The sequence below is a fragment of the Phytophthora parasitica genome (genome assembly GCF_000247585.1).
Source record: "Phytophthora parasitica INRA-310 unplaced genomic scaffold supercont2.2, whole genome shotgun sequence".
Lineage (NCBI taxonomy): Eukaryota > Oomycota > Peronosporomycetes > Peronosporales > Peronosporaceae > Phytophthora > Phytophthora nicotianae.
This window is the reverse complement of record NW_008648988.1, coordinates 2,442,677-2,467,964: the sequence shown is the minus strand read 5'-3', so window position 1 is coordinate 2,467,964 and position 25,288 is coordinate 2,442,677. Positions and strand designations below refer to the sequence as shown.

The 25,288-nt window shown below is 50.7% G+C and overlaps 15 protein-coding genes across 22 annotated transcripts; 10 read left to right on the top strand and 5 right to left on the bottom strand.

Moving 5' to 3' along the window:
- The first annotated feature begins 186 nt into the window (after positions 1-186).
- PPTG_02839 (hypothetical protein) lies at positions 187-2,678 on the top strand. Its single transcript, XM_008894140.1, has 3 exons — positions 187-367; positions 452-512; positions 576-2,678. The coding sequence occupies exons 1-3, from the start codon at positions 234-236 to the stop codon at positions 2,265-2,267; spliced, it is 1,887 nt and encodes a 628-aa protein (XP_008892388.1). The 5' UTR covers positions 187-233; the 3' UTR covers positions 2,268-2,678.
- PPTG_02838 (hypothetical protein) lies at positions 2,371-4,382 on the bottom strand (the record flags this gene model as incomplete). The annotated part of the gene is made up of 4 exons (XM_008894139.1): positions 2,371-2,613; positions 2,675-2,877; positions 3,001-4,171; positions 4,248-4,382. 4 exons carry the CDS (start codon positions 4,380-4,382, stop codon positions 2,371-2,373), a joined length of 1,752 nt encoding a protein of 583 aa, XP_008892387.1.
- Positions 4,383-4,494: 112 nt separating this feature from the next.
- PPTG_02837 (hypothetical protein) lies at positions 4,495-6,745 on the top strand (the record flags this gene model as incomplete). The annotated part of the gene is made up of 5 exons (XM_008894138.1): positions 4,495-4,692; positions 4,762-4,829; positions 4,889-4,983; positions 5,061-5,103; positions 5,166-6,745. The coding sequence occupies 5 exons, from the start codon at positions 4,495-4,497 to the stop codon at positions 6,688-6,690; spliced, it is 1,929 nt and encodes a 642-aa protein (XP_008892386.1). The 3' UTR covers positions 6,691-6,745.
- A 103-nt stretch (positions 6,746-6,848) lies between these two features.
- PPTG_20977 (hypothetical protein) lies at positions 6,849-7,514 on the top strand (the record flags this gene model as incomplete). The annotated part of the gene is made up of 1 exon (XM_008894410.1): positions 6,849-7,514. One exon carries the CDS (start codon positions 6,849-6,851, stop codon positions 7,512-7,514), a length of 666 nt encoding a protein of 221 aa, XP_008892658.1.
- Positions 7,515-7,572: 58 nt separating this feature from the next.
- PPTG_02835 (histone H4) lies at positions 7,573-8,208 on the bottom strand. The gene has a single exon (XM_008894137.1). It carries the CDS (start codon positions 8,123-8,125, stop codon positions 7,814-7,816), a length of 312 nt encoding a protein of 103 aa, XP_008892385.1. The 5' UTR covers positions 8,126-8,208; the 3' UTR covers positions 7,573-7,813.
- Positions 8,209-8,577: 369 nt separating this feature from the next.
- PPTG_02834 (histone H3) lies at positions 8,578-9,119 on the top strand (the record flags this gene model as incomplete). The annotated part of the gene is made up of 1 exon (XM_008894136.1): positions 8,578-9,119. The coding sequence occupies one exon, from the start codon at positions 8,578-8,580 to the stop codon at positions 8,986-8,988; it is 411 nt and encodes a 136-aa protein (XP_008892384.1). The 3' UTR covers positions 8,989-9,119.
- Positions 9,120-9,152: 33 nt separating this feature from the next.
- On the bottom strand, positions 9,153-10,637 carry PPTG_02833 (hypothetical protein). Its single transcript, XM_008894135.1, has 5 exons — positions 10,318-10,637; positions 9,939-10,253; positions 9,788-9,868; positions 9,497-9,708; positions 9,153-9,424 (listed from the first exon to the last, which is right to left on the bottom strand). The coding sequence occupies exons 1-5, from the start codon at positions 10,615-10,617 to the stop codon at positions 9,373-9,375; spliced, it is 960 nt and encodes a 319-aa protein (XP_008892383.1). The 5' UTR covers positions 10,618-10,637; the 3' UTR covers positions 9,153-9,372.
- A 73-nt stretch (positions 10,638-10,710) lies between these two features.
- Positions 10,711-11,236, top strand: PPTG_02832 (hypothetical protein). The gene is made up of 2 exons (XM_008894134.1): positions 10,711-11,012; positions 11,086-11,236. Exons 1-2 carry the CDS (start codon positions 10,749-10,751, stop codon positions 11,143-11,145), a joined length of 324 nt encoding a protein of 107 aa, XP_008892382.1. The 5' UTR covers positions 10,711-10,748; the 3' UTR covers positions 11,146-11,236.
- Positions 11,193-11,870, top strand: PPTG_20976. 2 transcript variants are annotated; one of them, XM_008894409.1, is made up of 3 exons: positions 11,193-11,491; positions 11,590-11,620; positions 11,715-11,870. In XM_008894409.1, the coding sequence occupies exons 1-3, from the start codon at positions 11,249-11,251 to the stop codon at positions 11,729-11,731; spliced, it is 291 nt and encodes a 96-aa protein (XP_008892657.1). In that variant the 5' UTR covers positions 11,193-11,248; the 3' UTR covers positions 11,732-11,870. The 2 variants fall into 2 exon arrangements, with proteins under 2 accessions (XP_008892657.1, XP_008892656.1); XM_008894408.1 differs by having other exon boundaries at positions 11,237-11,491; positions 11,590-11,870.
- A 33-nt stretch (positions 11,871-11,903) lies between these two features.
- On the top strand, positions 11,904-13,854 carry PPTG_02831 (hypothetical protein). The gene is made up of 4 exons (XM_008894133.1): positions 11,904-12,169; positions 12,255-13,214; positions 13,291-13,443; positions 13,536-13,854. The coding sequence occupies exons 1-4, from the start codon at positions 11,954-11,956 to the stop codon at positions 13,740-13,742; spliced, it is 1,536 nt and encodes a 511-aa protein (XP_008892381.1). The 5' UTR covers positions 11,904-11,953; the 3' UTR covers positions 13,743-13,854.
- Positions 13,855-14,121: 267 nt separating this feature from the next.
- Positions 14,122-15,599, top strand: PPTG_02830. 2 transcript variants are annotated; one of them, XM_008894132.1, is made up of 4 exons: positions 14,122-14,742; positions 14,817-15,075; positions 15,144-15,207; positions 15,286-15,599. In XM_008894132.1, exons 1-4 carry the CDS (start codon positions 14,320-14,322, stop codon positions 15,533-15,535), a joined length of 996 nt encoding a protein of 331 aa, XP_008892380.1. In that variant the 5' UTR covers positions 14,122-14,319; the 3' UTR covers positions 15,536-15,599. The 2 variants fall into 2 exon arrangements, with proteins under 2 accessions (XP_008892380.1, XP_008892379.1); XM_008894131.1 differs by having other exon boundaries at positions 15,144-15,599.
- Positions 15,366-18,381, bottom strand: PPTG_02829 (hypothetical protein). Its single transcript, XM_008894130.1, has one exon. It carries the CDS (start codon positions 18,325-18,327, stop codon positions 15,580-15,582), a length of 2,748 nt encoding a protein of 915 aa, XP_008892378.1. The 5' UTR covers positions 18,328-18,381; the 3' UTR covers positions 15,366-15,579.
- Positions 18,382-18,947: 566 nt separating this feature from the next.
- Positions 18,948-20,884, top strand: PPTG_02828. Of its 2 annotated transcripts, XM_008894128.1 has the most exons (4): positions 18,948-19,271; positions 19,346-19,390; positions 19,456-20,240; positions 20,301-20,884. In XM_008894128.1, exons 1-4 carry the CDS (start codon positions 19,007-19,009, stop codon positions 20,790-20,792), a joined length of 1,587 nt encoding a protein of 528 aa, XP_008892376.1. In that variant the 5' UTR covers positions 18,948-19,006; the 3' UTR covers positions 20,793-20,884. The 2 variants fall into 2 exon arrangements, with proteins under 2 accessions (XP_008892376.1, XP_008892377.1); XM_008894129.1 differs by having other exon boundaries at positions 18,948-19,390.
- PPTG_02827 (hypothetical protein) lies at positions 20,826-24,965 on the top strand. 4 transcript variants are annotated; one of them, XM_008894126.1, is made up of 8 exons: positions 20,826-21,597; positions 21,676-21,800; positions 21,881-22,023; positions 22,113-23,601; positions 23,678-23,765; positions 23,858-24,075; positions 24,143-24,351; positions 24,423-24,965. In XM_008894126.1, exons 1-8 carry the CDS (start codon positions 20,907-20,909, stop codon positions 24,532-24,534), a joined length of 3,075 nt encoding a protein of 1,024 aa, XP_008892374.1. In that variant the 5' UTR covers positions 20,826-20,906; the 3' UTR covers positions 24,535-24,965. The 4 variants fall into 4 exon arrangements, with proteins under 4 accessions (XP_008892374.1, XP_008892375.1, XP_008892372.1 ...); XM_008894127.1 differs by having other exon boundaries at positions 24,143-24,965; XM_008894124.1 differs by having other exon boundaries at positions 20,826-21,800.
- PPTG_02826 lies at positions 23,639-25,187 on the bottom strand. Of its 2 annotated transcripts, XM_008894123.1 has the most exons (3): positions 25,161-25,187; positions 24,941-25,045; positions 23,639-24,868 (listed from the first exon to the last, which is right to left on the bottom strand). In XM_008894123.1, exons 2-3 carry the CDS (start codon positions 25,004-25,006, stop codon positions 24,656-24,658), a joined length of 279 nt encoding a protein of 92 aa, XP_008892371.1. In that variant the 5' UTR covers positions 25,007-25,045; positions 25,161-25,187; the 3' UTR covers positions 23,639-24,655. The 2 variants fall into 2 exon arrangements, with proteins under 2 accessions (XP_008892371.1, XP_008892370.1); XM_008894122.1 differs by having other exon boundaries at positions 24,941-25,187.
- Positions 25,188-25,288: the final 101 nt, after the last annotated feature.

Genomic DNA, 25,288 nt, shown 5'->3' with positions numbered 1-25,288 from the left:
AAAATAACTTTCATGTTTAGCAGGATACCGAAAATAACTAATACATGTACTTGCGATTACATTTTCTAAAGATAGCTATTTTCGAGAATATAACAATTTTAGGGAATTGTAACCAGGTTACAATAAGTGGTGTGGCGCACTCAGTATTAACTAAGTACGACAAATTTGGCGCCAAACTGCAAACATCCTTCATAACCAAGTCCACCCAGCAAGTAGCAACCTAGCGAGCAGTCATGGTGAACCTCACGCCCAACGCTGTGTCGATGCTGTACCACAACCAGGCGCCCGATGGCTTTGAGCCATGGCTGCAGATCATCGACACCAAGAAGATTAAACCGGCCAGCGGTACGGGCGGCGACCGATACCGGTATGAAGGCAGATATCTCTTGATGGAGAATGAAGAGCCCCACTAACGCTGTCTTTTACTCGATCTCCTGTAAATCAACCACAGCATCGTACTATCGGACGGAACGTCCTACCTCAGTGGAATGCTCGCAACCCAGTTGGCTCCGGTACGTCCAAAGCCCAGCTCCCCTCCAGTTATATCTTCTCAATAATTCGTTACTGCTTCATAGATGATGGAAAACGAGAGTCTCAAGACAAACTACGTGCTACAACTAAAGGATTACCTCGGCAATGAAGTGCAGGGCCGCAGGATCATCATCGTGCTTAAAGTCGGCGACATCGTGCCGCACTTTGACTGCATTGGATCGCCTCAGAACATTGATGGCTCCAGGGGTCCACCCGTCCCCACTGCTCCTGCGGCCTCTGTCCCACCCGCAGCGGCTCTTGGTGCGAGACCTGCTGCACCCGCACAACCTTCCTACCAGCAGCAAGCCCCCACCAATCCGTACCAACAGCCTCCTGCTGCTCCGTCCAGCTACGTGCCGCCTGTGAAGCCTGCCCCATCCACGTATAACCGCGGGCCTGTCGTGCGTCAAGACCCGAATGTTCGTCTCTCGGATATCCAGAGTCTGAACCCGTACGCGGGTGGACGCTGGACCATCAAGGCTCGTGTGACGACTCGCTCTCCGATCAAGAACTGGACCAATTCGCGCGGCTCCGGCAAGCTCTTCAGCGTTGACTTGCTTGACGCCAAGAAAGGTGAGATCCGCGCCACTTTCTTCAATGACGGTGTGGACAAGTTCTACGAAATGCTGCGTCCTGGTGGCGTCTTCTACTTTGCTGGTGGCAAGGTCAAGATGGCCAATCGTCGCTTCTCGTCGGTGGATAACGACTACGAGGTGACTTTCGACCCGCACTCGGAGATTTCTCCAGCCCCGGAAGACGGACAGATCTCGCAGATGCAGTATGTTTTCAAGAAAATCGCCGAAATCGAAAATGTGCCGACCGATGCCAATGTGGATATCATTGGCGTCGTGCGAGACGTCAGTCAAGTGACTGAGCTCACGTCCAAGGCGGGCAAGCAGCTTTTCAAGCGTGACATTTCGCTCGTCGACGACTCCAACGCCGAGATCAAGTGCACGATGTGGAATGAGCAAGCTCAGCAGGATTGCTCTAACTGGCTCAACCAAGTGTTGGCTATCAAGGGCTGTCGCGTGAGCGATTACAATGGACGATCGATCAGCACAGGGGGGAGCTCGAGCATTACTGTCAATCCAACGATTCCTGAAGCAGGACACCTTGTCACGTGGTTCTCCAACGGTGGCAATGCGACGCAAACAAAGTCTCTCAGCTCCGGTGGTGGCGGCTTCGGTGGTGGTTCGCTTGGCAGCTTTTCCGAGCGTGCGGTCATCAACGATATCAAGGGCAAGCAGCTTGGCTTTGGTCAGAAGCCTGATTACATCACAGTGAAGGGAACGGTGAATTTCATCAAGCATGACACGGGTATTTACTACCAGGCTTGCCCCAAGTGTCAGAAGAAGGTTGTGGCTGACGTCGCTCAGAACTACACATGCGAGAAATGCCAGACTTCCTATCCGAACTGCGAGAACCGCTACATTCTCTCGGTGATTATGCTGGACCACACTGGCAGCACGTGGACAACATGCTTCAACGACCAAGGCAAGGTAGTGATGGGCGGCCGGACAGCGGATGAAATCGGCGAGCTTCGTGATACGAATCCGGCGCTGTTCGAGTCAATTTTCAAGGAGGCGTTGTTCAAGCAGTACGTGTGCCGGCTTCGGGTGAAGGCTGAGAATGTGCAGGAGGAGCTTCGTGTGAAGGCTGGCGTCGTGAACCTGGAGCCCGTCAACTTTGTGCAAGAGTCAAAAGATCTGCTCCAAGCCATTGCCCAGTACAATTGATTGGCTAAGGCAAGCAAGAACGGGCGAAGAGAATGGTAGTTGTGTGTCATCGGTCTAGACTTGTTCTGACTGTGGCGCTGACTTTATGAATTCGTGTTTACAACTACTTATTTTCCACCGTTAACGTCGATATGTCTCGAGTTTGCTGGCGGTTTCCACTTGACTGCTGTTGCGATGATCTGCTAGACTCATCAGGGTCAAGTTGTCGTCTCAGAGTCATGTAAAACGGCACGTTCTTCTGCACAAATGGGTCGTTGATAAAGATGCTAGCCTCTGGCACCACATGTGTGGACGCCTTCCCAATAGCAGAGCGGAAAGGTCCTCCTATCCATCGCAGCTTGCTCCTCTACAAGAAATCGTTCATGAGAACAAATTCTAAACCAAATCTACAATTCTTGCGTTCGTACCTGTTTGTTGACGACTTCATGTTCGTAGGCACTTACGTAGGGTGCATCATTCACCACTGAATAGTAACCAGTAGATTGTTTTTCTTCTTCTTTGCGCATCTTGACAAAGCGGTGCTGCGCGCAATAAGGCTTTTCCAGTTCGTTCTTCTGGGGAACTCGCACAATTCGCGGCGGCTTAGCTTGAAATATTGATTTTGGCGAAGCTTCTGCTGTCTCGGGGTGTAGCTCCATTCGTGCAGTGCTATTACGTTGGTCATTTGTTTCAGAAGACATACCCGTGACATTGTTTTCTTCCACGTGAGCCTTTTGAGCCTTGAAAGAATGACAATCCAGTGAAGATGCATAGGCTGATCTGGAGGTGTGGATACGCCTTGGAATTACTTCGTGTGGTTTCGATCGATAAGGACCTGCTGATACGGGACGGTTGCGTTTAGGAGACGATCTTCCGACTCCGATTCCTTCATGTCCTTCAACAAGATGTGCTTTGTTATTGATTGGCAGAGTTGTTTCCATTCGAGAAATATGGGTGGATCCAACATGTTTGTTTTGAGCTTGGCTGAGCCTCTGCTTCAATCGTGCAGATCCGCTGATCGCTGATACGTAACTTCGGTCGATATGTGCGTGCACCTTGAGTTCATCATACTTTGCCAGTGTGAAATTTCGCAGCAGCGCTAAAGATTCTGGATATTCGCTAGCTAGCTCGAAATGTGATCCAAAGCAATTTCCAAATTCTAACAACATCGGTCCGCGACTGCTATCGATAAGCACTCGATACTTGTTGCCACCGGTAGTAGCGATCTCCTCGTCCAGATCCCATTTGCTTTTACAATTGAGGACCAGCTCTCGTTCTCGCGGAAATGTCGTCGTAATAATGGAGTGTTGATTTGCCACTTCGAGTCGGATACAGCATCGAATTTCTCCTCGTTTGGAGAGAAAAAGTGGTTGACTGATCTTACCGACGTTCGTTTTCTTATTTCCAGCACGGGCGGAGTTCGGCCGAGCCCCGTAGCTACGTGCCCTATCGCTGGAATGGAGTACAAGACCAGTATTACCCTTCGGGGCCCAGGAGTGCTCGCGTTCAACAAACACAAAAAAATCACCACTCTTAATGTCGAGCAACACATTATTATCTCCTCCACGAGGAGATACAAACCCGACCGGTCTCGATTCTTGTGGAGGTGGGGGGATGTCCTGTAGCTTGTCGATCATACTGCCTTTTCCTTCATTATTCATAATTCGTAATTGCTCGCCTCCAGTGGAGCATACGAATGCCACTAACGATGCACCAATCCCACTCCCAAAAAAACATTTCCCCGTCATCATACACATTTTGGTCAGGAGTGCAATCTTTCGCATGTTTGGTGCCCATGGACTGGAATTGGCGTCTCCATCGACGAATACGAAATCCAACTGATCGAAATTTGTGATGTTGTGCGGATCAGCAAACTCCGAGTGAAGCTCGAACAGAAACGAATCAAGGTTGCTGCGGTGTTTCTCCTGCACAGCGTCATAGACACAAGACAATCAGTATTCCAAGTACAATTCCATGGTGTTTTGTGTTTTCATTCCTCACCACGATTTCGACTCGTGTAACCTCCGCTTTCTGTATTTCTCTCACCACGCGCGTAACATGACGACGGAACTGCTCAAACCTCTCGCGGCCACGTTTGCTTGAAGCTGGATACGCATTCACGATCAACACCCGCATGATTATAATGTAAGTGCGGGGTACTGGTAGCTCGAAATGCGAACGAGAAGTCATCATAACTCGTTCGACAGAAATAGCCTTTGATCAACTAATAGGTTCCAGTAGCACCATCATGAGTAGCTTCGACACGTACCCAGAGTGGCCTGACGGTCTCGGCGATCCAAGAGTGAGCGCTCTCGCATCAAACCACCCACGTACGGCAACCGATCGCCATGAAGTTATAGCCAAGTTCAGAGCCCGAGAAGCCAAGCCTCTAGCACAAAAGAAGCGCCCTCATATTCGTCATTTTCAAGGCATTCAGCTTCCACAAGTATGGGTTCAATTATCCAGCAGTCAAGCTTCACTATTTCATGTATCTTTATTTGCGTACAATTGATAGAGTCGATGCAGTTTCCACTTTCATTGCCGTGGAGCTCCTGCCACGAAGCAGTGCCACAGTTGCGCCAAGTATGTATTCTTTACGCTGTGATAAATTCGTAGAAAGACGAACTAATTAGATGATGCAGTTTTGGGGAGAACCAGCATGGATACTATTGCGATGCCTGTTTCGCTGCTCGACACCCTGATTTCCGGTTACCACACACCTGGACTCCAGTTCAAGGTGCGCACACATTCCACACTTTCAATACGGCTTGATCGCTAAGTTTTTTTTTCTTTCATGCCGACCTTCGGTTAAAGATGTCACTAACCAGGAAGAAGAATGGATAGCACACATCACAAGGTATGTACAAGCCCGCATACCGCTGTGATCTTCCAATTATCAACTTGGTGTTTCATTTCCAGGCATCACCTTGAGCAGGATGCAGCAGAGCTGAAATTGCTACTCACCGAAACACAGGCGTTTCTGGCTCGGTCTTCTTTGCCTGCAACAACCGCGACACCACCACCCACCGAAAAAAATTCCGCACCCCAGACTATCTCAACGTCAATCGATTTCAAGAATACTTACACGACGGTGTCGAGAGTATATGGCACTTTGCAAGAGTTGCTGGGTCAAATTCATGATCAGCTCGAGCAGAAACCGCCTCTGACGCGTGAAGAAGCCTTAGCGAAAATTCAGTCGATGTGGAAGATTCGTAAGGCTCGAAAACAACTAAAGGCACTAGTCCGTGAGGTCTACACCAGTTTCGAGGACCCTACTACAGGTCAAACGTATTATTACAACAGGTATACCAAGGAAACTCAATGGACGAAACCAGCTGCACTTGGAAGCGAAGATCTGTCAAGTTGCTGCTCTAATACGCGAAAGAAGACGAAGATAACTTTTGAGTCGAGGGAGGAGGAAGAACGACACGCAGTCTTGAAGCTGCAGGCGATGGCACGCTGTCATCTAGCGCGACGTCACATGAGAAAGCTAATCTCATCTATTTACGAGAAGATTTGGGATACCAGTACGCAACGATTCTACTATCACAACACCAAGTCGAAAGAAGTAAAATGGGAGAAACCACGGTGGGTGAATGATGAAGATTTACAAATTCCTCGATCACGCTACAAGCAGCTTAAAGCTGACGAGGCAACTCCGAGTAATATGGTGACGAAAATGAATCCAAAAAAGACACGGAGCGAGTCGTTGACGCCTGAAACTGCAGCTTGCATGGTACAGCGCGCATACCGACGCAAGATAGGCTTTCGGAACTTGCTAAAGATGTGTCGCGCTGTCTACGAGCGCATTTACGACCCAGAACAGGGACTGTATTATTATTACAACACACGCACAAAGGAGACAACTTGGGATAAACCGTTGCTGTTACGAGGGGCGGAATCCGATGTATTCACGCCTCGGACTCGCCAGAAGAAGGAACGTGAAGAGATGCTAACACCTGACAAAGCTGCACGAATGGTGCAGCGCGCGTTCCGACGGAAAAAGGGTTTCCAGAATCTGCTTCAGATGTGCCGAGCAGTTTACGAGCGGATCTACGATCCAGACCAGGGCATGTACTATTACCACAACACCCGTACGAAGGAAACGACATGGGAGAAACCTCTGCTGTTGCGTGGAGCTGACTCGGACGTGTTTACACCTCGCACTCGCCAGAAAAAACTAGAATCACTGATGTCGGCAACGATATCAAGGAAACCTTTTCAGTGGACGGAGGAGGAGGCAGCGACACGACTTCAAGGTCTTTACCGAGCGAAGAAAGCCAAGCAGGAACTTGGTACGAGACTGATGCAGCGTTTCAAGCAAGCTTTCGATCCGAGTTCTGGCCAAGCATACTACGTGGACACGTTAACGCAAGAGGTGAGCTGGGATCCACCAGCTCTAGCACGTCGAGCTGGCGTCCAAATCGAGACCTTCGAAGAGTAAGCTTAACGTTTTAATAGCAGCAACGAGTCGTTACTGCATCATCACCAATCATGCAGTGATCTCTCCGTTTTCAACGTTGACGTTTCAACGTCACCGATCTTATCGCACAATAGGAATACTTCGGTGAAGAAGTGTCTTCGAGCGTCAAGCATTCTTCAATGCTGCACGTAACTCAACCACGTTGGCTGCTGCTACTTCTGTGCGGCACCTACTCGCTGCTTGCTTCGGCCACCCAAGTCTACTCGCAAGGAGCATTTGGCGTCGAGTCGCCTATGGAATCTTCGGCGGACTCGGAGTGTGAACTAGATGAGATCCAGTTGGCTTCTGACGGGACAATCGCGCAATGGGGACTGGCGCTGGGTACACGCGTCGCGCCAAACATGACTGTGAATGGCACCGTGACGCCGGATGGCTATAATTTCTACCACCTCTGCGTGGGGCGTCATGAGCACGAGCACCTCATCACAGTGGAGCTGCTGTGCGACGATGACGACGTGTCCGACGGTGGCGATGCCAACTTGTATCTCTCCAGCGAGGTCAAGTACCCACGCATGGGCCACTCTACGTGGATCGCGCAGCGCCGCGGCAACGAGCTCATCAAACTTTTCACATACCTTGACGGATTTCCTCGCAAGAATGAGGAGGGCGGTCGTCGCTGGATCGCTCTGCATATCGGTGTCTTCGGAGCAGGAGGCGTCGATACGAGTTACGATCTCGTAGTGTCGGTCACAGATCTACCGAACTCGCCAGACATTTTATCAAAGCAGGAATTCTACACGCAACAGCACAACCTAGCACGGCAACAAAGACTTCGTCGGGGATAGCCACTGTCAGGTTGTAGGGACTATAGAAAAAAAAAAACACACACACACACACAATAGGGACAGCTCATCAACAACAAGCAGTGAAACGACAATCACCAGCATTCTAGACCTTTTACTACTCAAATTCTTCTCTAGATGATCATTCTTCGATAAAAGGGTGGTGTTAAAAAACACCAGGAAATGAAGCTTCGAATTGATCCACTAGGCTATCCGTTCAATTAGAACAAATAGACAGAGATTGCATTCGAAAGCAGATTGTTGGGTCCGTCGGGAGCCCGAGGCAGCTAGCCGCAATGCGCTTATCCGCCGAAGCCGTAAAGGGTGCGGCCCTGACGCTTGAGAGCGTACACAACGTCCATGGCCGTCACGGTTTTACGGCGGGCGTGCTCAGTGTAGGTGACAGAGTCGCGGATGACGTTCTCAAGGAACACCTTGAGGACACCGCGGGTCTCCTCATAGATGAGGCCGGAGATACGCTTCACACCACCACGACGTGCGAGACGACGGATGGCGGGCTTGGTAATGCCCTGGATGTTGTCGCGAAGAACCTTGCGGTGACGCTTGGCACCGCCCTTGCCGAGTCCCTTGCCGCCTTTGCCACGTCCAGACATGTTGCTTGAGTTGGTTGGTTGAGTTGCTTGCTTCTTGGTTGGAAGATTGCAGAATGAGACTTTGCGACGCGATTCAAATCCGGCCGCCTCTTTTGACTTGGCTCTGCCATGTTGAGTTTCCCGCCCTTTGCGTACCGCAGCTGGTGCGACCTTCGGTCAACAGACACTGATCTCCACCGTGTCCCCGCATACCTCGCGCTGATTGGCTGACGTTCTGACGTCTTAGTATCCTTTCGCTGATTGGTGGAGCAACAATATACGCCACGATGACTGGTCAAAATTTGTTGAAAGAGACACCGATTGGGTGGAGCCTCTCGTTTACAGAGAGGTTTCTGGTGACTTTGTTGCCTTGTCTTCGACACCCTCGTTTGAAAGTCGGCATGAACAGGGGCATTCCCCAATTTGCTCCGCTCTCAGCACTCGCCCGCTCAGCAAAGTTTTTCTAAGTCGCAATGGCTCGTACCAAGCAGACCGCCCGCAAGTCCACCGGAGGCAAGGCCCCGCGCAAGCAGCTCGCCACAAAGGCCGCCCGTAAGTCGGCCCCGGCCACCGGCGGTGTCAAGAAGCCGCACCGTTACCGCCCTGGTACGGTCGCTCTGCGTGAGATCCGTCGTTACCAGAAGTCGACGGAGCTTCTGATCCGCAAGCTGCCGTTCCAGCGTCTGGTGCGTGAAATCGCCCAGGACTTCAAGACCGACCTGCGTTTCCAGGGTTCGGCCGTCCTGGCCCTGCAGGAGGCCGCCGAGGCTTACCTTGTGGGTCTGTTCGAGGACACGAACCTGTGCGCCATCCACGCCAAGCGTGTCACGATCATGCCCAAGGACATTCAGCTGGCTCGTCGCATCCGTGGCGAGCGTTCGTAAGTTGTCACTATCTTGGATAGCGTCATCTAACCCGCTAACGGCTCGACCACTACAAATGGCGAGCCAGTCCTTCTCTAGTTGGCTCTCTTGAGCCGGCTATCATTTCATCCTGGTGTTTTTTAACACCACCCTTTTTGAAAAGAAACTGCAAGCAACGTAGTGGTAGGGAAAATCTCGCCTTGTTTCGGATATACTAAGCACTGCATACTACTCGTACGTAGTAGTAGCGTTGCTTTCGTCATCTCCATTTTCGCAGGAGACTTACAGTCGACAGCAGTTTGAGAATTGTATTCGTTGGAATTGGAAAGGATGATCAAATATTAGTACTAGTGTAGCAAAAAAGCAAAAGCTTCAAGTACCGCAGTAACTGTATTCGGTGTAAGTCTACATGTGCAGACGCTGTGACGAATCGAACCTCACTCCGCATGCAACACACCTACGTCATGAACGACACGAACGTCAGTCTACAAAACTATCCCAATCAAGCAGCAAGGTAGCCAACACTTACGCGAAATCATCCTCCGTGGCAACCGCTGTCTGCAGACAGTAGTAGCAGTACACGTGCTTGCAGGACGTGATGTATGGCGTTTGTGGCGGCGAAATGCCACACAGGCAGCACTGCGACGAACGAGAATTCGCAACTGACGAGATTCCTTGAAACGCTGCTGTTGTACGCGAACTACTCCACGTCAAGAAGGGCAGCACAAAGTTGCCGAACTCCTGCATGACATGAATAAATAAGTCAGATACCGTTACGGAAATATGGTTTGATAATTCACACCCCATTATAGCAACGCACCATCAATCCCTCCCACAACAACTGCCGAGTCATGTACTCGAAGTTAATTGATCGTGGTGCTGTCGACGGCGTGATGCTCTCCTACAAACATAGCAGTCACATAAGTAAAGCCCATATGCAAGTTCATCTTTACCTTGCCTTCTCACTGTACCATTTTCATTCCTAGGCATCTCTCGGGGAGCGAGCGGTATGTTCCCTTGCGTAAGAAAATGAGCAAGTTGACGAACTGGCACGTGATTACAAGCGTCTCGAGCTTCTTCATCAGTGCTAGCATCCGCTCACGAGAAGTCTCTCCGCCGTCAGACCTGTCGCCACGGGCAGTCCATCGGGAAGACGATAGATATCGAATGAGGCGCTTCCACACGTACGGCACTCCCACCGACAGCAAGAAGAAGGCACCCACACGATGTCGAGTAAGTAGATGGGGAGCATATCGGACATTTTCTAGTTTCATGCCGGGTGTCGGCTGCATCAAAAGCGGAGAACATCAGCTAAACCCACCGAGCTCCTCGCAAACAGACATCTCTTACCCTTCCGACACCGGTGGTGAATACGAATAGCATAGCACCAAGTACCGCGTCAATCTCCGGCTTGACTCGGTCCACGATACCAGGCTCGAACATGCTAAACATGCTCTTCATGGGTGCTTTGAGCAGCCCGAGGATCTCCGAGTCCAGGATCAACGCGTCCCATTTGTTCACGCGTAGATTGCTAGGCGGACTGCGCAAGGACTTGTATTGTACGCGCAGATCGACAGCATTACTGTCCCTGAAGGCAGTCCCTCGGCTCTCCTGCAGTGCTGCTGCCGCCGCTTGTAGATGCGGCTGCATTTTGTTGCTTGAGCTTGTTGACGCAAAAACAAAACTCAATGTACCTTAATTTCGGTACACTTGAAGTGCTCCAAAATTAAGCCAAAAGTTATCAGCTCACAAAGAGGTAGAGGGCGGCGACCACGACCAAGATGATCGTTGCGCTTGCTATGTTGGCAACTTTTATCATAGCGGAGATACAAGCTCACGGCCACATCCGAGGCGGCGAATCCATGGCGTTGGTGCTGTCTGAGAATCCTCCAGCTGAGATAACCGACGATTCGTGCGATGCTTCAAGTGGCCCAGGGTGCCAACGCCGGCTGTCAGAACAAGACGAAGGACGCCTCGATGCTCCTCCGGAGTTCATACCGACGAAGGAGTGGCAAGATATTTTACCGAACCAAGCCATTCCTCCGGTACGTGTAACTGATTGGATGATCGTCTGGTAGAATTCACTCACTTTTCTACTTTCGCCTCTGCATCTCACAGGGCTTGTACATTCGTGTGAACCTTGAGACTGGCAAGAAAGAAGCCAAGCTCCTCGAGTAGATAATACACCGGGATTATTGATAAGGAGAAATGTATTTTGTGATTATAGAGCGTATTTGGAGATATTATCGTCTTACTTTCACTTCGTAATTTGTAGACAACAATGCAGCACGGGTCACTTCAACAACGTGTGAGTTTGTTTGCCAGCACACCTCTGCTGACTGCTGCGCGTGTACGGGCTACTTTTGATGAGCAAGAATCGGGTAGAAGGACCACACTTGTTCCAGTGCGGAGACAACGAGCGGCGGCGGCATCCGAGAATCGAGGTGCTAGCACAGCAACACCACTCATGTTCAAACCGACCCATGAATGGAAGGAGATCCTTCCCAACCAAGTACTTCCAGCAGTACGTCAGGCTTAAATGGGTCAAGACGTTCGACTCCTAAGTCACAGAGTTGTGTTGAGCAGTGCAGTATCGTTAACACTGTCCATTGTATTGAGCAGGGTCTCCACATCCGGGTCAACTTGCAGACTGGTCAGAAGGAGGCAAAATTGCTCGACTGATGATCGTATCTCTTAACATGAAGCTATGTCTGCCTTCCTCGTATCTACATATTCGGTGTATGCAGAGCATTGTCATTTGTAGCCTCGCAGCCACGTGTCGTTCATAGCCAAGAACCACAAGAACTGCATTTTGCTATTCTCGAACTTCTTTTATGTTGCTCCAATGACTTAAGTTGCAAATCAAGGTTTATGTTGCGAGAAAGTTGCTGCAATAATCGATGAAATCCTCGTATCCACGTCAGCGAGTTGCCATTCTCGATTCCAACAGTTGACGCACCACACTATCACTAGAGTTGTGCCCGCGATGGCTTTAAGAAGCTTCAGATTGCGCCGATTCCTGCTGCTGACGGCGACTACACTGCTAATAGCATTGGCAGTTGGCAGCGCTTCCGCAGCGGAGCAAGGCAAGGTCTCTGTTGAGCTTACCGAGTCCGAACCTGATACCTCTGGAGTGACTGTGCCCGAGTTTGTTGCCACGAACGAGTGGCAGGAGCTGCTACCTGGACAAGGCGTGCCGCGTGTGAGTACTACTGTTGGCGGCTGTAGTTATTGTGGTTGCTGTGGGCGTGACGTTGACAATTACGTGTTTTTTTTTTGCAATGCAGGGACTGCACGTGCGTTTGAACCTAGAGACTGGCAAACGAGAGGCAAAGCTGGTTGACCCTAATGAAGCCGAGACAGAGGAATCCATGCGTTCGGTGGTCGTCGACCCAAATGCTAAGGAGACTACCGTGACGGTGTCTACGGACATCTCCGGCGACATCGTGACTGAAGAGAACGAAGACGACACACTTACTGTCACCGAGGAGGAGATTAGTGAGGATACTGTCAAGGCAAGTGGTGAAGATGTCGCGTCGGTTGTGAAGGAAGAAGACGAAGCACCACCAGCGGAACCGAATTGGAACCACGAAAAGATTTACGACGTGCTACAGGCGCTGCCAGAGCCACCCAAGGTTGAGGGCATGGACATCCACGAAGCACATGAAAAGTTGTCTCCAGCAGAGTTCCGAAGGCAGATTGTTACCCTCTGGAAAAAGCGTCAAGCTGAGTTGAAAGAGGCGCTTGAGTCTCTTCAGGATGACGCCAAGTATCTGGGCAAGCTGTTGGAGCAGTTTAAGGAGGCTGAGCAAAAGGGCGACACGGAAGGCCAGCTATCTGTGCTCGAAGTGCTGGAATGGGAAGTGCAGGATCTCGACAAGACACACGTCTTCAACTTCATTGGTGGTTTTGGCATTGTTGCTGAGTATCTGAACTCAACCAACTTGCCCATCCGTGCAAGTGCCGCGTGGGTGGTCGGGTCTGCGGCAAAAAACTACAAGGATGGCCAAGAGTGGGCTATCGATGCCGGTGTCATTCCGAAGTTGGTTGACTCTTTAAGACTGGAGCTTCCGAGCAGCGAGGATGCAGCGAAGGATGTCTTGGAAGTGAAGAAGAAAGCCATCTACGCACTATCTTCCCTTGTCCGTTCCAATGAGCGGGGACAGCGCCTGTTTTCGCTTCATAATGGACCGGAGCTCCTGGCAGGATTGTTCGATGATGCTCACCCTGCTAAACTTCAGCTGAAGGTAAGCTCATGCTGCAGTTGGGTCACTTTCCAGCACTCACTCCGACCTCACGATACTGATTCGTTTGTCAACGCAGGTACTTCTGTTCATGTACGACCTGCTGGCTGAAGCAACGGAGATAAAGTTGCGAGGTGGTGATGATCCAGTTCCTTCCGCTTTGATTGAGCTCGAAAAAGTATTCCAGTCTGAAAAGTGGTGCCAACGTTTCTCAACGACTTTCGTCAAGATGGTACGTGCATTTCGCTTTGCGAAGCTTATTGAAGCTGAAAACGCCGACACTAACACTTTAATTTGTATCACAATAATGTGGCTGCCATTCAGGCGCACCTACTTGCTCATCGCGAAGTCATTGAGCTGGTGGACGCCATGCGGCACCAGCTTCCTGCGTGCCAACAGGTCCATCAAACGTCAGGTATCAAGACCGTCGTGGAGAAACTTGCTGAGGGTTTTGCTGGTGACGAGGAGCTTGACGCAGAAGAGAAGAATGAGTTGGCACTGTTCTTCGAGGATTTTCTAGGTCGTGTGTGAGTAGCAGGATGCTTAGCAATAGTTGCGCTTCGGACATAATCTATTAACCCCTTAGTTCCCGGAAAATCTGCACTGAGCTTGCAGGAATAAGCTTGACAATTCTTCTTTCTACTTTTCAATAGTATGCGGGGGGTATCTTGTTATACTAACACCTCTGGTCGATCTACATTTTCGTGACAAATTCGACGTTGAAGAATCTTGGATTCGCGAGTGAGACAAGCGTGAGGCAGGAAGCAACAAGTAATACTACAATTGTCATTCCACAACGTATCCGTTTTCGAGCTCCAACAGGTACTGCGAGACGGAAGTCTCAGTTTAAACGCCAGGTTATCGTCCTGCGATATGAACAACCGTAAGCTTTGTCCCTCCCAGTGCAGTTCATTCTGGTACTCAACGAGAAAACAAACGGTTCTCCAATGCCGTACAGTACTAGATCGCCGATTCTTGCCATCCTCCGAGGCAAACCAGCAAATATGTCACCGTTTGTTGTCGATCAGAGTGGGAAGTTGTTGAAGACGCTTCAACTTGGCCGAAGACCAATCAGGGAGCTCCCCTCTTCAAAGTGATAGAGGCGCAAATGCGTACGAAGGCTACCCCGGAGCCGCTCGGCGTCCTGCGCGGCCATGGTGCACCCGTCAACAGCGTGAGTTTCCTGTCTGTCTCCACTGTTGTGTCTGGTGCTGGAGACGGCGCTGTCAAGATCTGGGACCTCAAGTCGCGTCGAGAATTGGCAACGAACCACTCCGCTCACTCGAAAGCTGGCGTGTTGCACGCTGCCGCTTTGCGAGGATCCGCTGCATCGGAGCACAAGTTCGTCACGCAAGGTCGCGACGGATTCGTAAAGTTATGGGATGCACAGACCTTTGACAGTGCAGCAGAGCCACTGGCGAAGCTCTACTGCGGGTCATACTCATTCACCAAGTTCGCAACAATGCGCTGGCCAGGTGACACCCAGGAGAACGCACACTTGATCGTGTGCCCCAGCAGCGTGGACAACAAGGTAACTTCTTTCTTATTATCGTTTGCTGCGACTGGTTTGGCGTCTAAATAGTGTTGGTATTTTTGATCGAGCAGCTACTCGTCTACGACATTCGAGAGGACCCCACATCGCCAGCGCAGACGCTGTCAGTGCCTGATGTTGCCGCCAAGAGAGGCATGTGTGTGTCGCTATCACTCTTCGACAGCAGTGTTGTACAAGATGAAGTTGGCGCTGGAGGTAACATGCAGGCGTATATCGCAGCTGGATTTGAAGGTGGACAACTTGCCATTTTGGATCTGCGGGCGGGCGGCAAAGTGGCATGTGAAACTACCGTTACCCAGGGCGCGAATGCATGTACGTGGCTTATCATCACCTCGTATGATCCACTACAGCTCTAGATTAATATTCTCGTGTGGGTCTAGTGCTCTCGTTCGACGTCACACGTGACGGGCGGTCTGCAATCTGCGGGTCCTCCGGCGACGAGCTGTATGTCACAAATATTGACGTGGCTTCGTACACGCTCAACTCTCAATCTTTCTTTTCCTGTGCTCACGGTGGATTTAGCAGCGTGTGCATTCGTGGAGATCAGCGCATTGTGGCTACTGCTGGCTGGGACCATCGTGTGCGTGTATTCCATTTGCGAAAACTCAAGCCTCTCGCCGTGCTCAAATATCACAGCGAAAGTGTGTTCGGTCTTAGCTTCAGTGCTGACAACGCGCTGCTGACGTCTTGCTCCAAGGATCACAAGATAGCTCTCTGGTCGATATACCCACCCTCAGCAACCGCTGTTGCAAGTGCGTTGAGGCCGTATTAACGTGTAATGAGTCAAAAATTAATGACATTAACTTAAATGTTGTCTTACGACGTAAACTCGACGGACTTCTTGAGATTGGCGTTGTAGTAGAGGAAGTGGTGGTAGCGGAAGTAAGTGAGCAACTCAGCAAAGCCCACGTCACGCTGTGCGTGGCATTCGCGTCCACGGTGGCCGTACTGCTGGCACACGCGGCACTTGTGCTCACCCGTGCAGTGGTTGGCATTACCACACAACAGGCACGGCTTGTTGCGGTTCGGACAGTCAGCACCACGATGAGAGCCACGTTCGATGCAGTAGCGGCAACGGTGCTGAGCCGTAAGGTGGGCCTTGCTTTTGCAAAAGGAGCATGCTGGGTCGTTGGCCTTGTCGTGCGCATGGGCCTTGTGGGCGTGCTCGAAGGCACGATCAATAGACTTCGTAACGGGAAGAAGAGAAAAATGCTTTGGTGTGCGTCGGCCAACACCCATTCCGTGTTCACGTAGGAAGATCTTGATACATGCGTCCACGTACCCCTCAGCCGTAGGAGGAAAAGCGTGCACAGTGTCCTGAGGATGCATGACGATCAGCAACTGCTGGGGGTCAAAGAGCACGCGAAGCCGAGCGGCAAAGCCAATGTCGCCTACTCGAGGAGAGCCAAAGCCCACGAAATTGATCTTGCTTGCGTCCCAGCCGTTCATGCGAGCGTGATCACCCAGGTACAGCATGAAGAGCTGACCCAGCATGCCGCCCATACTGTAACCAGTAACGTGCACAGGAACACCCTGCTCCACGTACTTTAAGATAGCATCGAGTAGTCCCTCCTTGATCATATCCTGCATGTAATCATTGATAGCGCGATGCACACGAACCACACGAGCCTTGCTGAGCCGCACAGGGTTAATTTCTCCAGATCCATTGCTGTCCGTGTCGCTGTCTCGACGACGGCGTCGGGTGTGGGTCTGCGCGTGCACAGGCACAGCCGTCGGTTGGTCAAGCACGAGCGAGTCGAAGCGCTGAATCCGAGGCCTACGCATCAGTTTCTCCAAAATTGAGATGCCTGCAGGTTCTGTAAAGCCACGATCCAAAGCCACGGCCATCATGTTTTGAATACTCTGGCGAATACGCGTCTTCTCGCCGTCAGACCACGCATGACCAATCTTGCTCCACATGAATTTGAGAAGCTGAGAGGCAGGCTCGTAGTGACCCGAGACTGATGAGGTCACAAGGTTGATTGCCGACGAGAGTGAAATCCCCTTCATCTCTGTCTTAAACTCTTGCAATTCGTCTTCCGCCCAGCCTGACCAGAAATCCCCCCACACGTCACGGATTGTTTCTGGGTTACCAGCCGGACTGAATGCCACCACAACGTCGCGTGTTGGCTCGCTCAAAGGGTGCTCCACAACGCCTTCCCAAACGTGTGCTCGAGCACAATGGCTTTTGTTTTGGAAAATATGCTTGAGCTCATATACGGGAGCGATTGCATCGGGAGCCCTCCGATCAGCACGAATCTTGACACCTAGACCGAACTGGACGTTCTTGTTTCCGTTAGCGTCTTCATTCACCACATCATTCTCCTTCAGCATTGAGAATTTGGCTGAAAGAAGCAAGAGCTGCTTGCCACGCACTAGAATCTCTCGTTTGCGTCGAAAGCTGCGGTGCATGTCAGCAATAGCCGACGCAAACGCATCGTTGATGTCCTCATCGTCGGGACAAGTCACTATCGCTTCCTCCTGCTCCGTGATGAGCAGAATCTCGCGAGAATAGTGATTTCCTGCGATTACATCGACGCCCCATTTCTCCAAATCAGCGTGCGCGTCCTCGATGTCCTCTCCACTTGCGAGCTGGTGCTTGCATGTGACCAGAAAAGCCTTTGGGCACCAGTCCTTGCGGATTTTGCGGATAATGTTGGGGACACGCACGAAGTTGACGGAAAACTCGTCACTCTGCTTCTTGGTGATCTTCTTAGCAAGCTTTTTAATGTGCTTGACTTTGCTGTGCTTCGACGAAGAAGAGGACGACGATGACGAGGCCTCTGTGCTATCCGTATCTTCCGAAACTTCTGTCGCTGCAACAGAAGGATCTACCGGCACGTAGAAGTCCATTAGCGTGGCTGCGAGCACGACGATGGCTCGGTCCTTCGCCACTTCCATGGCTTTTGCTGTTATACGCGTGAGCATAAGATACTGCTGCACGGACGTGAAGCTCAGGTTGAGCACGCGGGTGCTGCATTCAGTGTATAGCTGGGCAATCTTCTGGAACTGCAACTGCTGCGAAATGTCCATGCCGGAGAGTACGAGCCCGTTGTCCTGCATGCGGAACATGTCCATGAAGGCTCCATTCTGGATATACTTTTGGAAGTGGCGCGTAAAAGGCCGCAGCGAATCCTCGCGATGCACGAAGATTACCGCATAACCCAGCTGCAGCAGGTACTCGGCACAGGCAGGCCCTCGCTGCTCCTGCACCTGCGGTGCCACATCCACGAACGTGTCGTTCTCTGGGTCCAGCGGCACGATCGTGGCACCTGAAGTGATAAGCGCGATGCCGCGGCGGTTGTGAGCCAGTTGCGAGGCAATAAACTCCTCCGTTTGCTTTTGAATAGCGCCAAGCTCCCAGCGTGGATCCTCTGGCGTCTTGCTGAAAAATTCCTCCACGAACTCACTCGAGTCCGTGGGCACAGACCCGCCCATGCGGTGGCGCAGCGTGCCCCAGAGCGCCATGTCCTTGTGGTGCGACAGGAACGACGGTCGGTGTGAGTGTTTGCTGTTGTCTGCGGCGGAACTTGCGGACTGGCGCTGCGTCTTGTCGTCGCTCATGAGGTCGTGTGTGCCAGTCTCTGACTCTTATTCGTCTTGGTGTCTTTTGGGATCAGTTGGAATGTGAAACGGAAAAACGTGGGAAAATGCACGTAGGTACGCCTTAAGTTCGCAATGCTGTCCAGAGTGGATGTGGTCCTGAGAGTTGAGCGTTTCTGATATTTCTTGGATTTTGTAGCACTATTCTGAACCCATGTAAAGCAGGTCAGATCGAATGGGACGCAGATCCAGTTGTCAGAGTAACCGATCGACACACATGCGCAAGCCTAATGGTTCGTCAATGCGTACCACTTTGGGATGCATGAATCGCGTGCAGCGACGAGAAAGATTATCTTGCGCATTGGACGCGTCCACGAACACCGTTATTGCGCCTCACTTTGATAGATTTGCTGCTATTTACGGAAGAGTCGTTTCTTATTAGCAGAATTGATAATTCTTATTAGCAGAATTAGTGTATTAATAGATGAATGGCTGGAGACTATTGGCATGTTAATGTCTAATGACTACATTATTCACTAGCAGCACTGACACTGTGGTGGCAGCGCTGACTGCAGTATAATTTCAATGCATGATTTTGAAAGAGTTACACAAGCAAGCGCTATTGTTAAGTTCGCCCAGACCGATCTTGAAGTGCCACATTGCGTGTCACGGCTGCCAGATTCCATGGAAGCCTCGCAAAATGGAAACGATGGACCGACATTCGGAGCAGCATCCTGGTAGGATTCCTGCCCTCAAGGCCAGGCTGCTCCTGCTTTGGTGGGTCGCTTCTTTGCTTCGGTTGTGCGGTGCAGTGAACTGCGCGCTACCACAACCACATCTCCTAGGCGTCCAGAATGCCACCGCAGTGCCGCTGCCAGTGATCGTCCAGCTGACGACAACAACGACCCCAACTGCATCCAACCGCCTTAATTTCGTTGCAATACACAACGCGAGGAACATGCCGTGTCGGTTATTATGTGCTGTACGCTCACGTTTTGACGGAGAATTGTACTCATCGAGACATGGTGGTGTTGTGCAGGGGAGGAGAAGATCATAATTGATACCCCCGGCAGGCATCGCATTCGTAAGTCTAAATGATGTCGTCAACACGTTTAACTTGTAGACTAACTGTGCTCTTTGTTGTACAAGTTGCGGTTGTGGCTATGCCGGGCTCGCCCTGTTCAAGGACCGATTTTTTTGTTTTCGATGGATATCTGCCTTTGGACACGAACGCGAACGCAAAACTGGAGCATCCAGGGATAGAGTGTCCAATGGTTCCAGAGCTCCACCTCCTGATCTTATGGTCAGCCATGCCGGATGGTGAAGTGTCGAGGAACCTTCAGGCGATAGCCGCCCTTTCCGACATCGCCAACTACCCTGAAGGCGACTACCATGTACGAGTGCACCGAGTATTTCGAGCGGATCCAGGTGTGGAGCGTCGCATCGATGAGAGCTGGTACAAGCGGTTTTACGGAGACACCTACTATGGTCTATACTTCGGCACATCGAACAAAGTTGACATGGTGCATGTGAAAGGAGATGGAGCCTTTCACGTGGCTGTTGTCGAGGATTTGTGTCCAAAATACGCATACGATCTCAAACGCGGCATGGTATTGAACACCAACATGTTTGCTCTGAAAAATCTCCTCCGTGAGGAGAGTTCACAATGGTATCAGGTGCATTCGACACAGACTCGGCAAGAATCCGACGCCGACTACATGTTCTTGTTTGGTGAGACTGGTAGACAAATTTTTCGTTCGCTACGCCTTGAGAAGCAGTGGACCGCTACCCAGAATGAAGACCTTCGTGTCGATGACAGCGTGTATATCCTATCATGGAGTCGAGTATTCCTCGCAATTGATGCGATGGAAATGCTTGGCGTTATGATGCAAAGCGAGTGGTATCGATTTAAGCTGGACGTACCTGAAATTCATGTACGCGCTGCTGGTCCCCTCACATATACACCTTTGTTTCTAACCGCATGCTTGTTATAGGCCGAGTTGACGCCCGGTATGCTAGACCCAAATCCAACTTCCAGCCATGAAAACATTCATCGTGCAGCTTTCTTGGGATCCAGTCGGCTGCCACTTTTGGCACATTTGCCGACAGATTCCCTCTGGTACAAGGGAAAGTTAGAAATGAAGCGCGTGAGGGAATTCCGTGTGCTAAAGGAGAATAGCTGGAGGCAGCACTTACCTCCATGCAGTACGGTTGGAGAAGCTGTTACGATTCTGAGCTCACAGGACGCTGCAGTGGAGGGCTCTCTGCTGGACCACGTACGTCAGCTTCAACATCGTGTTGACCACTTCAACCATACAATTATCGTCGTAGGCACCAGCGTCGACGGCCCCTTCACAATATGGGATGGCAACCACCGTGCTATTGCGTTGGCGCTCACTCAACCGGACAGTCACATGCTGCTTGTGTACATGGGTATCAGTCCCAGGTTTGCGTCGCCGCACCGAGGCTCGTTCTATTGTCCGTAGTCATTTTTGTTTTTCAATTTTGTGCATAGAATTATCTTCCGTTTTTGTCATCGTAACCTTCGTGCAACATTGACGTGGCGGTTGCATTCCCCAAAACCTTTTAGACCTTGAAAAATGGAGCAGCGGCACGACGGCGGCAAGAAGCCGCTGGGTGGTCTGTCGCCTCGCGGACTGCTGAAGCGTGGATGGAATGGCGTCACGAGTCCGCTAAATGCGCTCAAAGACTCGGTAGTCGCGGCGGCAACGCCCCGCTCCGTGGCCGCGACGCCTACGAGCCGCATGACACTGCCCAGTCCTACAGAGTATCCAAGTCTTTTCGACGTGCGGGGCCCAAGTTCCACGCGTTCGGCCGATGGAGCGACTGTATTCAGTCATAAGCATGAGATCGAGGCACGTATGCCACAGTCGGCACGTGAAAGCAGCAGCAGCACGAGGACCGGATCATGGGGCAGTTCTGGGCGGACAGGTTCGAGCAGTGGAGGATGGCCAGAGGAGAGGTTGAATGATGCTCAAGGGGAGGAGGAGCGTGCGTATCTGTCCGTCTGTCATCATAATCTGCACTCAGTTTTGACCAATCCTAAGGTTAATAATTGGGGTGGTGCGCTGCTCGACGCTTTCTATCCAACACTGGATGTCGACATTACTTTGGCACCGTTCCCAGGGCTTGCAGACGTATCGACACGTGACTTTCAACCGTACCTCCGCCAGTTTGGTACAAACGCAGCCAAATACGAAGAGAATCACGCGAAGCCAGTCAGTGAACAGCTCTCGTCAAGCAACGTGCCATCGATCTCCGTCGCGGATGGTAATGCAATCGCAACACGCCTCTGTGTCAACTTTGCAAAAGTAACTTTAACGGATTCCATTTTGTGTTGTGTTGCAGAGGATGTAACCAAGTGTCTAGATGTCGTACCCAACTTGTTCTTTCGACCAGATTTCGACTTGACCGATCCGAACACGTTTGAAGAGGTTATGAATATGCCAAACGCTACATCGCTTCAAGAAGAGGTGCGTTTCATTAGCAAATTGTGAATTGCACTGCTCCGTTGATAATTAACGTGCGGAATTAATTCTTGGCTCATTCATAGCTGACGACATATCTGGATCGCGTCGAGTTTACACTGCTTCGTCAAGTATCATCTCGATCAGACCGATTTTTCGAGGCATCAGCAGACCAGGAAGTTATGAAGCAGTCGATTAAAGTTGCTTGTGACCAAGTGGCAACGCTAAGGTGGGCGATATTGCGGCTGGTTACTTTGTTATCTCATACTGACATCCAATCCTCGTACTATCTTACTTTGAAAACCTGACACCTCCCAGGAAGACGATGGATCGATTGCGAAGCCTTCTCGCTGACAAAACCCTTGATATTGTGAGCTTGCACCGACGACAGAAGCGTATCAAGGAGCTTCATGATTTAGTGACGATGGTGGAGGAAGTCAAGAGTGCTGAGTCCGCTGTTGAGGCGTTGGTACAGTGTCAAGATTACACAAACGCATTAAACCTGATTGAGAGCTCACAAACACTTCTGCGGGAGCATTTGCAAGGCATTCACGGACTTAGCTCGCTTAATGAGAAGTTTCGTGGTTATCATGGCTTTATTAGCACACAAATATCGCAGCGCTTCATCTCGGTCATTACGTCTCCCGAGTGGACATTTCAAGATGAGGAGGAGTCAGCTTACTCTAACAAAAAGAGACAGAACAGCCTCGGTGACGAAAAAGACACGGTGCAACAGGAAACGAAACGTCTCGTGGATGTACTTTTCCGCTTGGATGCTCTTGAAGATACTGTGAAGACATATCTCGATCAGCTTAATGAAGAGATCCGCGTTGTCGTGAAAACGGTAGTGACTGAAACAATTGCGGTATCAAGCAGCAGCAAGAACAGCAGTGGCTCTGATGCTGGAGCGTCTTCCGGGAGTGAATCGAAAGTTTCGATTCAGCTGCGAGCGTTGACGTCGGACGAATTTCTTCAGTGTGTGCAGATGATCTTTGAGCATTTGCTCATGGTTTTGAAGCGTGCTGTAGTGGTGCAGGGCATTCTTGTAAAGTCCATGCAGACGAAAATCAACGAAGCTACAGAAGAGGAGAACCGACTCAAGGCTGCTGCGGGTAATGAAGGCAAGAGTAGCAGTACAGAAGGTTCAAAGACTGGAGAAGGCGCTTCACCAGAGGGCTGGTCACCATCTGGAAATGCCAGTGACGAGCAGAAGACACTTGGTGATTGGAAGAAGAAAACGCGGTGTGCTAAAGTGATTCGAGAAATCGACGAAGTTGTGCGAAAGACGTGCGAGTTCTCGCAACGCAGCGTATCGAACCTGTTTGCCGTAAGAAAAGAAGTCCAAGCTGTCTACACTATGCCTCAACTGCGGAAGTTGTACGACACTACCATGGATTTCGTCGTTAGCCTAGAAAAGCTGACGGGCAAGACCGATTACACTCTCCGTGGTGCTCTTTTCTCTCAGCTAAAGTTGTTCCTGGAGAAGTACCACCAAACACAAGTGACGAAATTGGTGTCAACCTTAGATCACGAGCTGTGGAAAAACACGGAAATCTCAGAAACAAGGCATAAATCCCTTGACGATCTTTCTAGTGGACGGGGTGTTGCGCTTCTTCTTTCTGACGACCGTGAAATTGCTGGAGAAACAGCACCACCGCGCAAGATGGTGTCCATTTGTGGCAAATCGTTCCGAGTTGTATGGTCAGTTCTTCTCATGTTGGAGATCGTGATGAACTATATGTCGTGTGCCGCCAATTTCCCTGTGTTAGCTACCGATGTGCTTCAGCGATCCATCGAGATTTTCCGGGTTCGTTGTTTGCATATCGATATGATTTCAAGATTGTCACAAAAACTCATTTACGTAAGTATGCCTTGCGATGTAGCTATTTAACTCACGAACGACTCAGCTGGTACTCGGCGCTGGCGCAATGCAAATTGCCCGCCTCAAGAGCATTTCAGCTCGGCACTTAGGTAAGCACGTCGACCCACGATGGTTCATTATTGGCAATTGCCCGCAATACTTAACCTGCATGTGTGATCTTTTTTTTGTATATCGACTTCAGCTCTGGCTTCCCAGTCCTTGGAGTTGTCCATGACTCTAATCCCCCACATCAAGGCTGCCCTAGCTGCACATTTCACTGATCGTCAGAAACTGCTGTTAGACGAGTTTGACCGCGTCCTGCGAGACTACGCGGAACACAACGAAAAGATATTTAGCAAGTTCACAAGCATCGTAGAGGATCAGATCATGAAGCGCTTTTTGGAGAATGTTGCAACGGAGGTGCGTCGGTGTATGCAGGACAGCCAGTGATCAGCACTCTAACGTTCTTGTCATGTGACTCATTCAGGTTGACTACGACTCCACCAGTCTCTCCGTTCCGACAAATCCGATGCGCGGCATAACGCAGAGCACGCTAAAGCTTCATGGAGTGCTACATCCCGTCCTGTCCCCGCCACAGATGAAGGACGTGATGTCGCGCGTGTTCGACATGTTCACACAGAAGTTGCCCGAGTGCTTCAAGTTGGTGCAACCACGAACGGCAGCAGGCAAGGAACGGTATGTTGTAGCAGTCTTCTCTCTGTTCCGTGCACACTATTTTAACGTAATACCTGGCGTTGTGTCTTTAGAGTTGTGAATGATATCGAAGTGTTCGTACAGAGCTTCAAAGAGGTGACCGAGTTAACTTTTGACGGGAGCGCCCTCTTGAAGCATTTCAAGAACGCTTACAACGTGTCCTAGAGCAACCAAGCAGTGCAATAATATTTGCATTTTCACCACAAAAAAGTTGACCAAAACTCAGTCAATAGTGGCAAAACTGCAAGGTCCCGCGCGTGGCAGGAAAATATTTGTTACGGGTTGGCTAGTTGGATCCGTTGGTTGTGTCGACGGCCATCATGAGCGTGATGGTATCGCCCTTGAGCAGGATGCGGCCTAGCGGTGTGCGTTTAAGGTTCTTCACGTCCAGCTCCTCAGCGTCGTCTAGCACCAGGTTCATGTACTCATCAAAGCCCATGATGCGACCCTCGATCCGCGTGTTGACCTGCTCGTAAAGCCACACCTGGATGCGAGATTTCTGTGGACATCCAACAGCATTTCATTAGACGGTAGTTTCACAACAGAAAGATAATGCAATCCAAGCACGTACATTCTGCAGGAATCTGAACATCAGATTAATGGGCTGGGTCATCAACTTCTGCACTTTGGTACTCATGGTGGCTGGAACGGCGTGAACACTGGGTAGGTTTTCTGTCTGAGCAGCAGCAGTACAGGCAAAGTGTTAAGTCGGCGACATTGTATCATTATTCACGTGCCCGCAGGGCCATAAGGCCACAGCAAGCGGGTCCCTCGCACTGTAGCATGCGTACCTTGCTTTCCCCCAAAGCGCTGGTTGAGATCTGTAAATATTTTAGCCAATACATACGGAGTTTAGTTGTGATTGGCTGAAAAGGCGTGCAATGACTTCAACATGAACAGCTAAAACTGGCATGACTGA

Bases quoted from the DNA above. Each gene is read 5' to 3' on its own strand.
- PPTG_02828 (XM_008894128.1), top strand. From the start codon at position 19,007: ATGGAAACGATGGACCGACATTCGGAGCAGCATCCTGGTAGGATTCCT. The intron at 19,391-19,455 runs GTAAGTCTAAAT...TTGTTGTACAAG, and splicing joins CCCCGGCAGGCATCGCATTC to TTGCGGTTGTGGCTATGCCG. The intron at 20,241-20,300 runs GTACGCGCTGCT...TGCTTGTTATAG, and splicing joins TGGACGTACCTGAAATTCAT to GCCGAGTTGACGCCCGGTAT.
- PPTG_02835 (XM_008894137.1), bottom strand. From the start codon at position 8,125: ATGTCTGGACGTGGCAAAGGCGGCAAGGGACTCGGCAAGGGCGGTGCC.
- PPTG_02830 (XM_008894131.1), top strand. From the start codon at position 14,320: ATGCGTACGAAGGCTACCCCGGAGCCGCTCGGCGTCCTGCGCGGCCAT. The intron at 14,743-14,816 runs GTAACTTCTTTC...TTGATCGAGCAG, and splicing joins CCAGCAGCGTGGACAACAAG to CTACTCGTCTACGACATTCG. The intron at 15,076-15,143 runs GTACGTGGCTTA...GTGTGGGTCTAG, and splicing joins TACCCAGGGCGCGAATGCAT to TGCTCTCGTTCGACGTCACA.
- PPTG_02826 (XM_008894122.1), bottom strand. From the start codon at position 25,006: ATGAGTACCAAAGTGCAGAAGTTGATGACCCAGCCCATTAATCTGATG. The intron at 24,869-24,940 runs GTACGTGCTTGG...GGATGTCCACAG, and splicing joins TGTTCAGATTCCTGCAGAAT to AAATCTCGCATCCAGGTGTG.
- PPTG_02831 (XM_008894133.1), top strand. From the start codon at position 11,954: ATGGCTTTAAGAAGCTTCAGATTGCGCCGATTCCTGCTGCTGACGGCG. The intron at 12,170-12,254 runs GTGAGTACTACT...TTTGCAATGCAG, and splicing joins CTGGACAAGGCGTGCCGCGT to GGACTGCACGTGCGTTTGAA. The intron at 13,215-13,290 runs GTAAGCTCATGC...TTGTCAACGCAG, and splicing joins CTGCTAAACTTCAGCTGAAG to GTACTTCTGTTCATGTACGA.
- PPTG_02829 (XM_008894130.1), bottom strand. From the start codon at position 18,327: ATGAGCGACGACAAGACGCAGCGCCAGTCCGCAAGTTCCGCCGCAGAC.
- PPTG_02833 (XM_008894135.1), bottom strand. From the start codon at position 10,617: ATGCAGCCGCATCTACAAGCGGCGGCAGCAGCACTGCAGGAGAGCCGA. The intron at 10,254-10,317 runs GTAAGAGATGTC...CTTTTGATGCAG, and splicing joins TCACCACCGGTGTCGGAAGG to CCGACACCCGGCATGAAACT. The intron at 9,869-9,938 runs GTACAGTGAGAA...CTATGTTTGTAG, and splicing joins GATGCCTAGGAATGAAAATG to GAGAGCATCACGCCGTCGAC.
- PPTG_02839 (XM_008894140.1), top strand. From the start codon at position 234: ATGGTGAACCTCACGCCCAACGCTGTGTCGATGCTGTACCACAACCAG. The intron at 368-451 runs GTATGAAGGCAG...AATCAACCACAG, and splicing joins ACGGGCGGCGACCGATACCG to CATCGTACTATCGGACGGAA. The intron at 513-575 runs GTACGTCCAAAG...ACTGCTTCATAG, and splicing joins TCGCAACCCAGTTGGCTCCG to ATGATGGAAAACGAGAGTCT.
- PPTG_20976 (XM_008894408.1), top strand. From the start codon at position 11,249: ATGCAGCACGGGTCACTTCAACAACGTGTGAGTTTGTTTGCCAGCACA. The intron at 11,492-11,589 runs GTACGTCAGGCT...TGTATTGAGCAG, and splicing joins CCAACCAAGTACTTCCAGCA to GGTCTCCACATCCGGGTCAA.
- PPTG_02832 (XM_008894134.1), top strand. From the start codon at position 10,749: ATGATCGTTGCGCTTGCTATGTTGGCAACTTTTATCATAGCGGAGATA. The intron at 11,013-11,085 runs GTACGTGTAACT...TGCATCTCACAG, and splicing joins CGAACCAAGCCATTCCTCCG to GGCTTGTACATTCGTGTGAA.
- PPTG_02827 (XM_008894124.1), top strand. From the start codon at position 20,907: ATGGAGCAGCGGCACGACGGCGGCAAGAAGCCGCTGGGTGGTCTGTCG. The intron at 21,801-21,880 runs GTGCGTTTCATT...GCTCATTCATAG, and splicing joins CTACATCGCTTCAAGAAGAG to CTGACGACATATCTGGATCG. The intron at 23,602-23,677 runs GTTCGTTGTTTG...CTTGCGATGTAG, and splicing joins GATCCATCGAGATTTTCCGG to CTATTTAACTCACGAACGAC.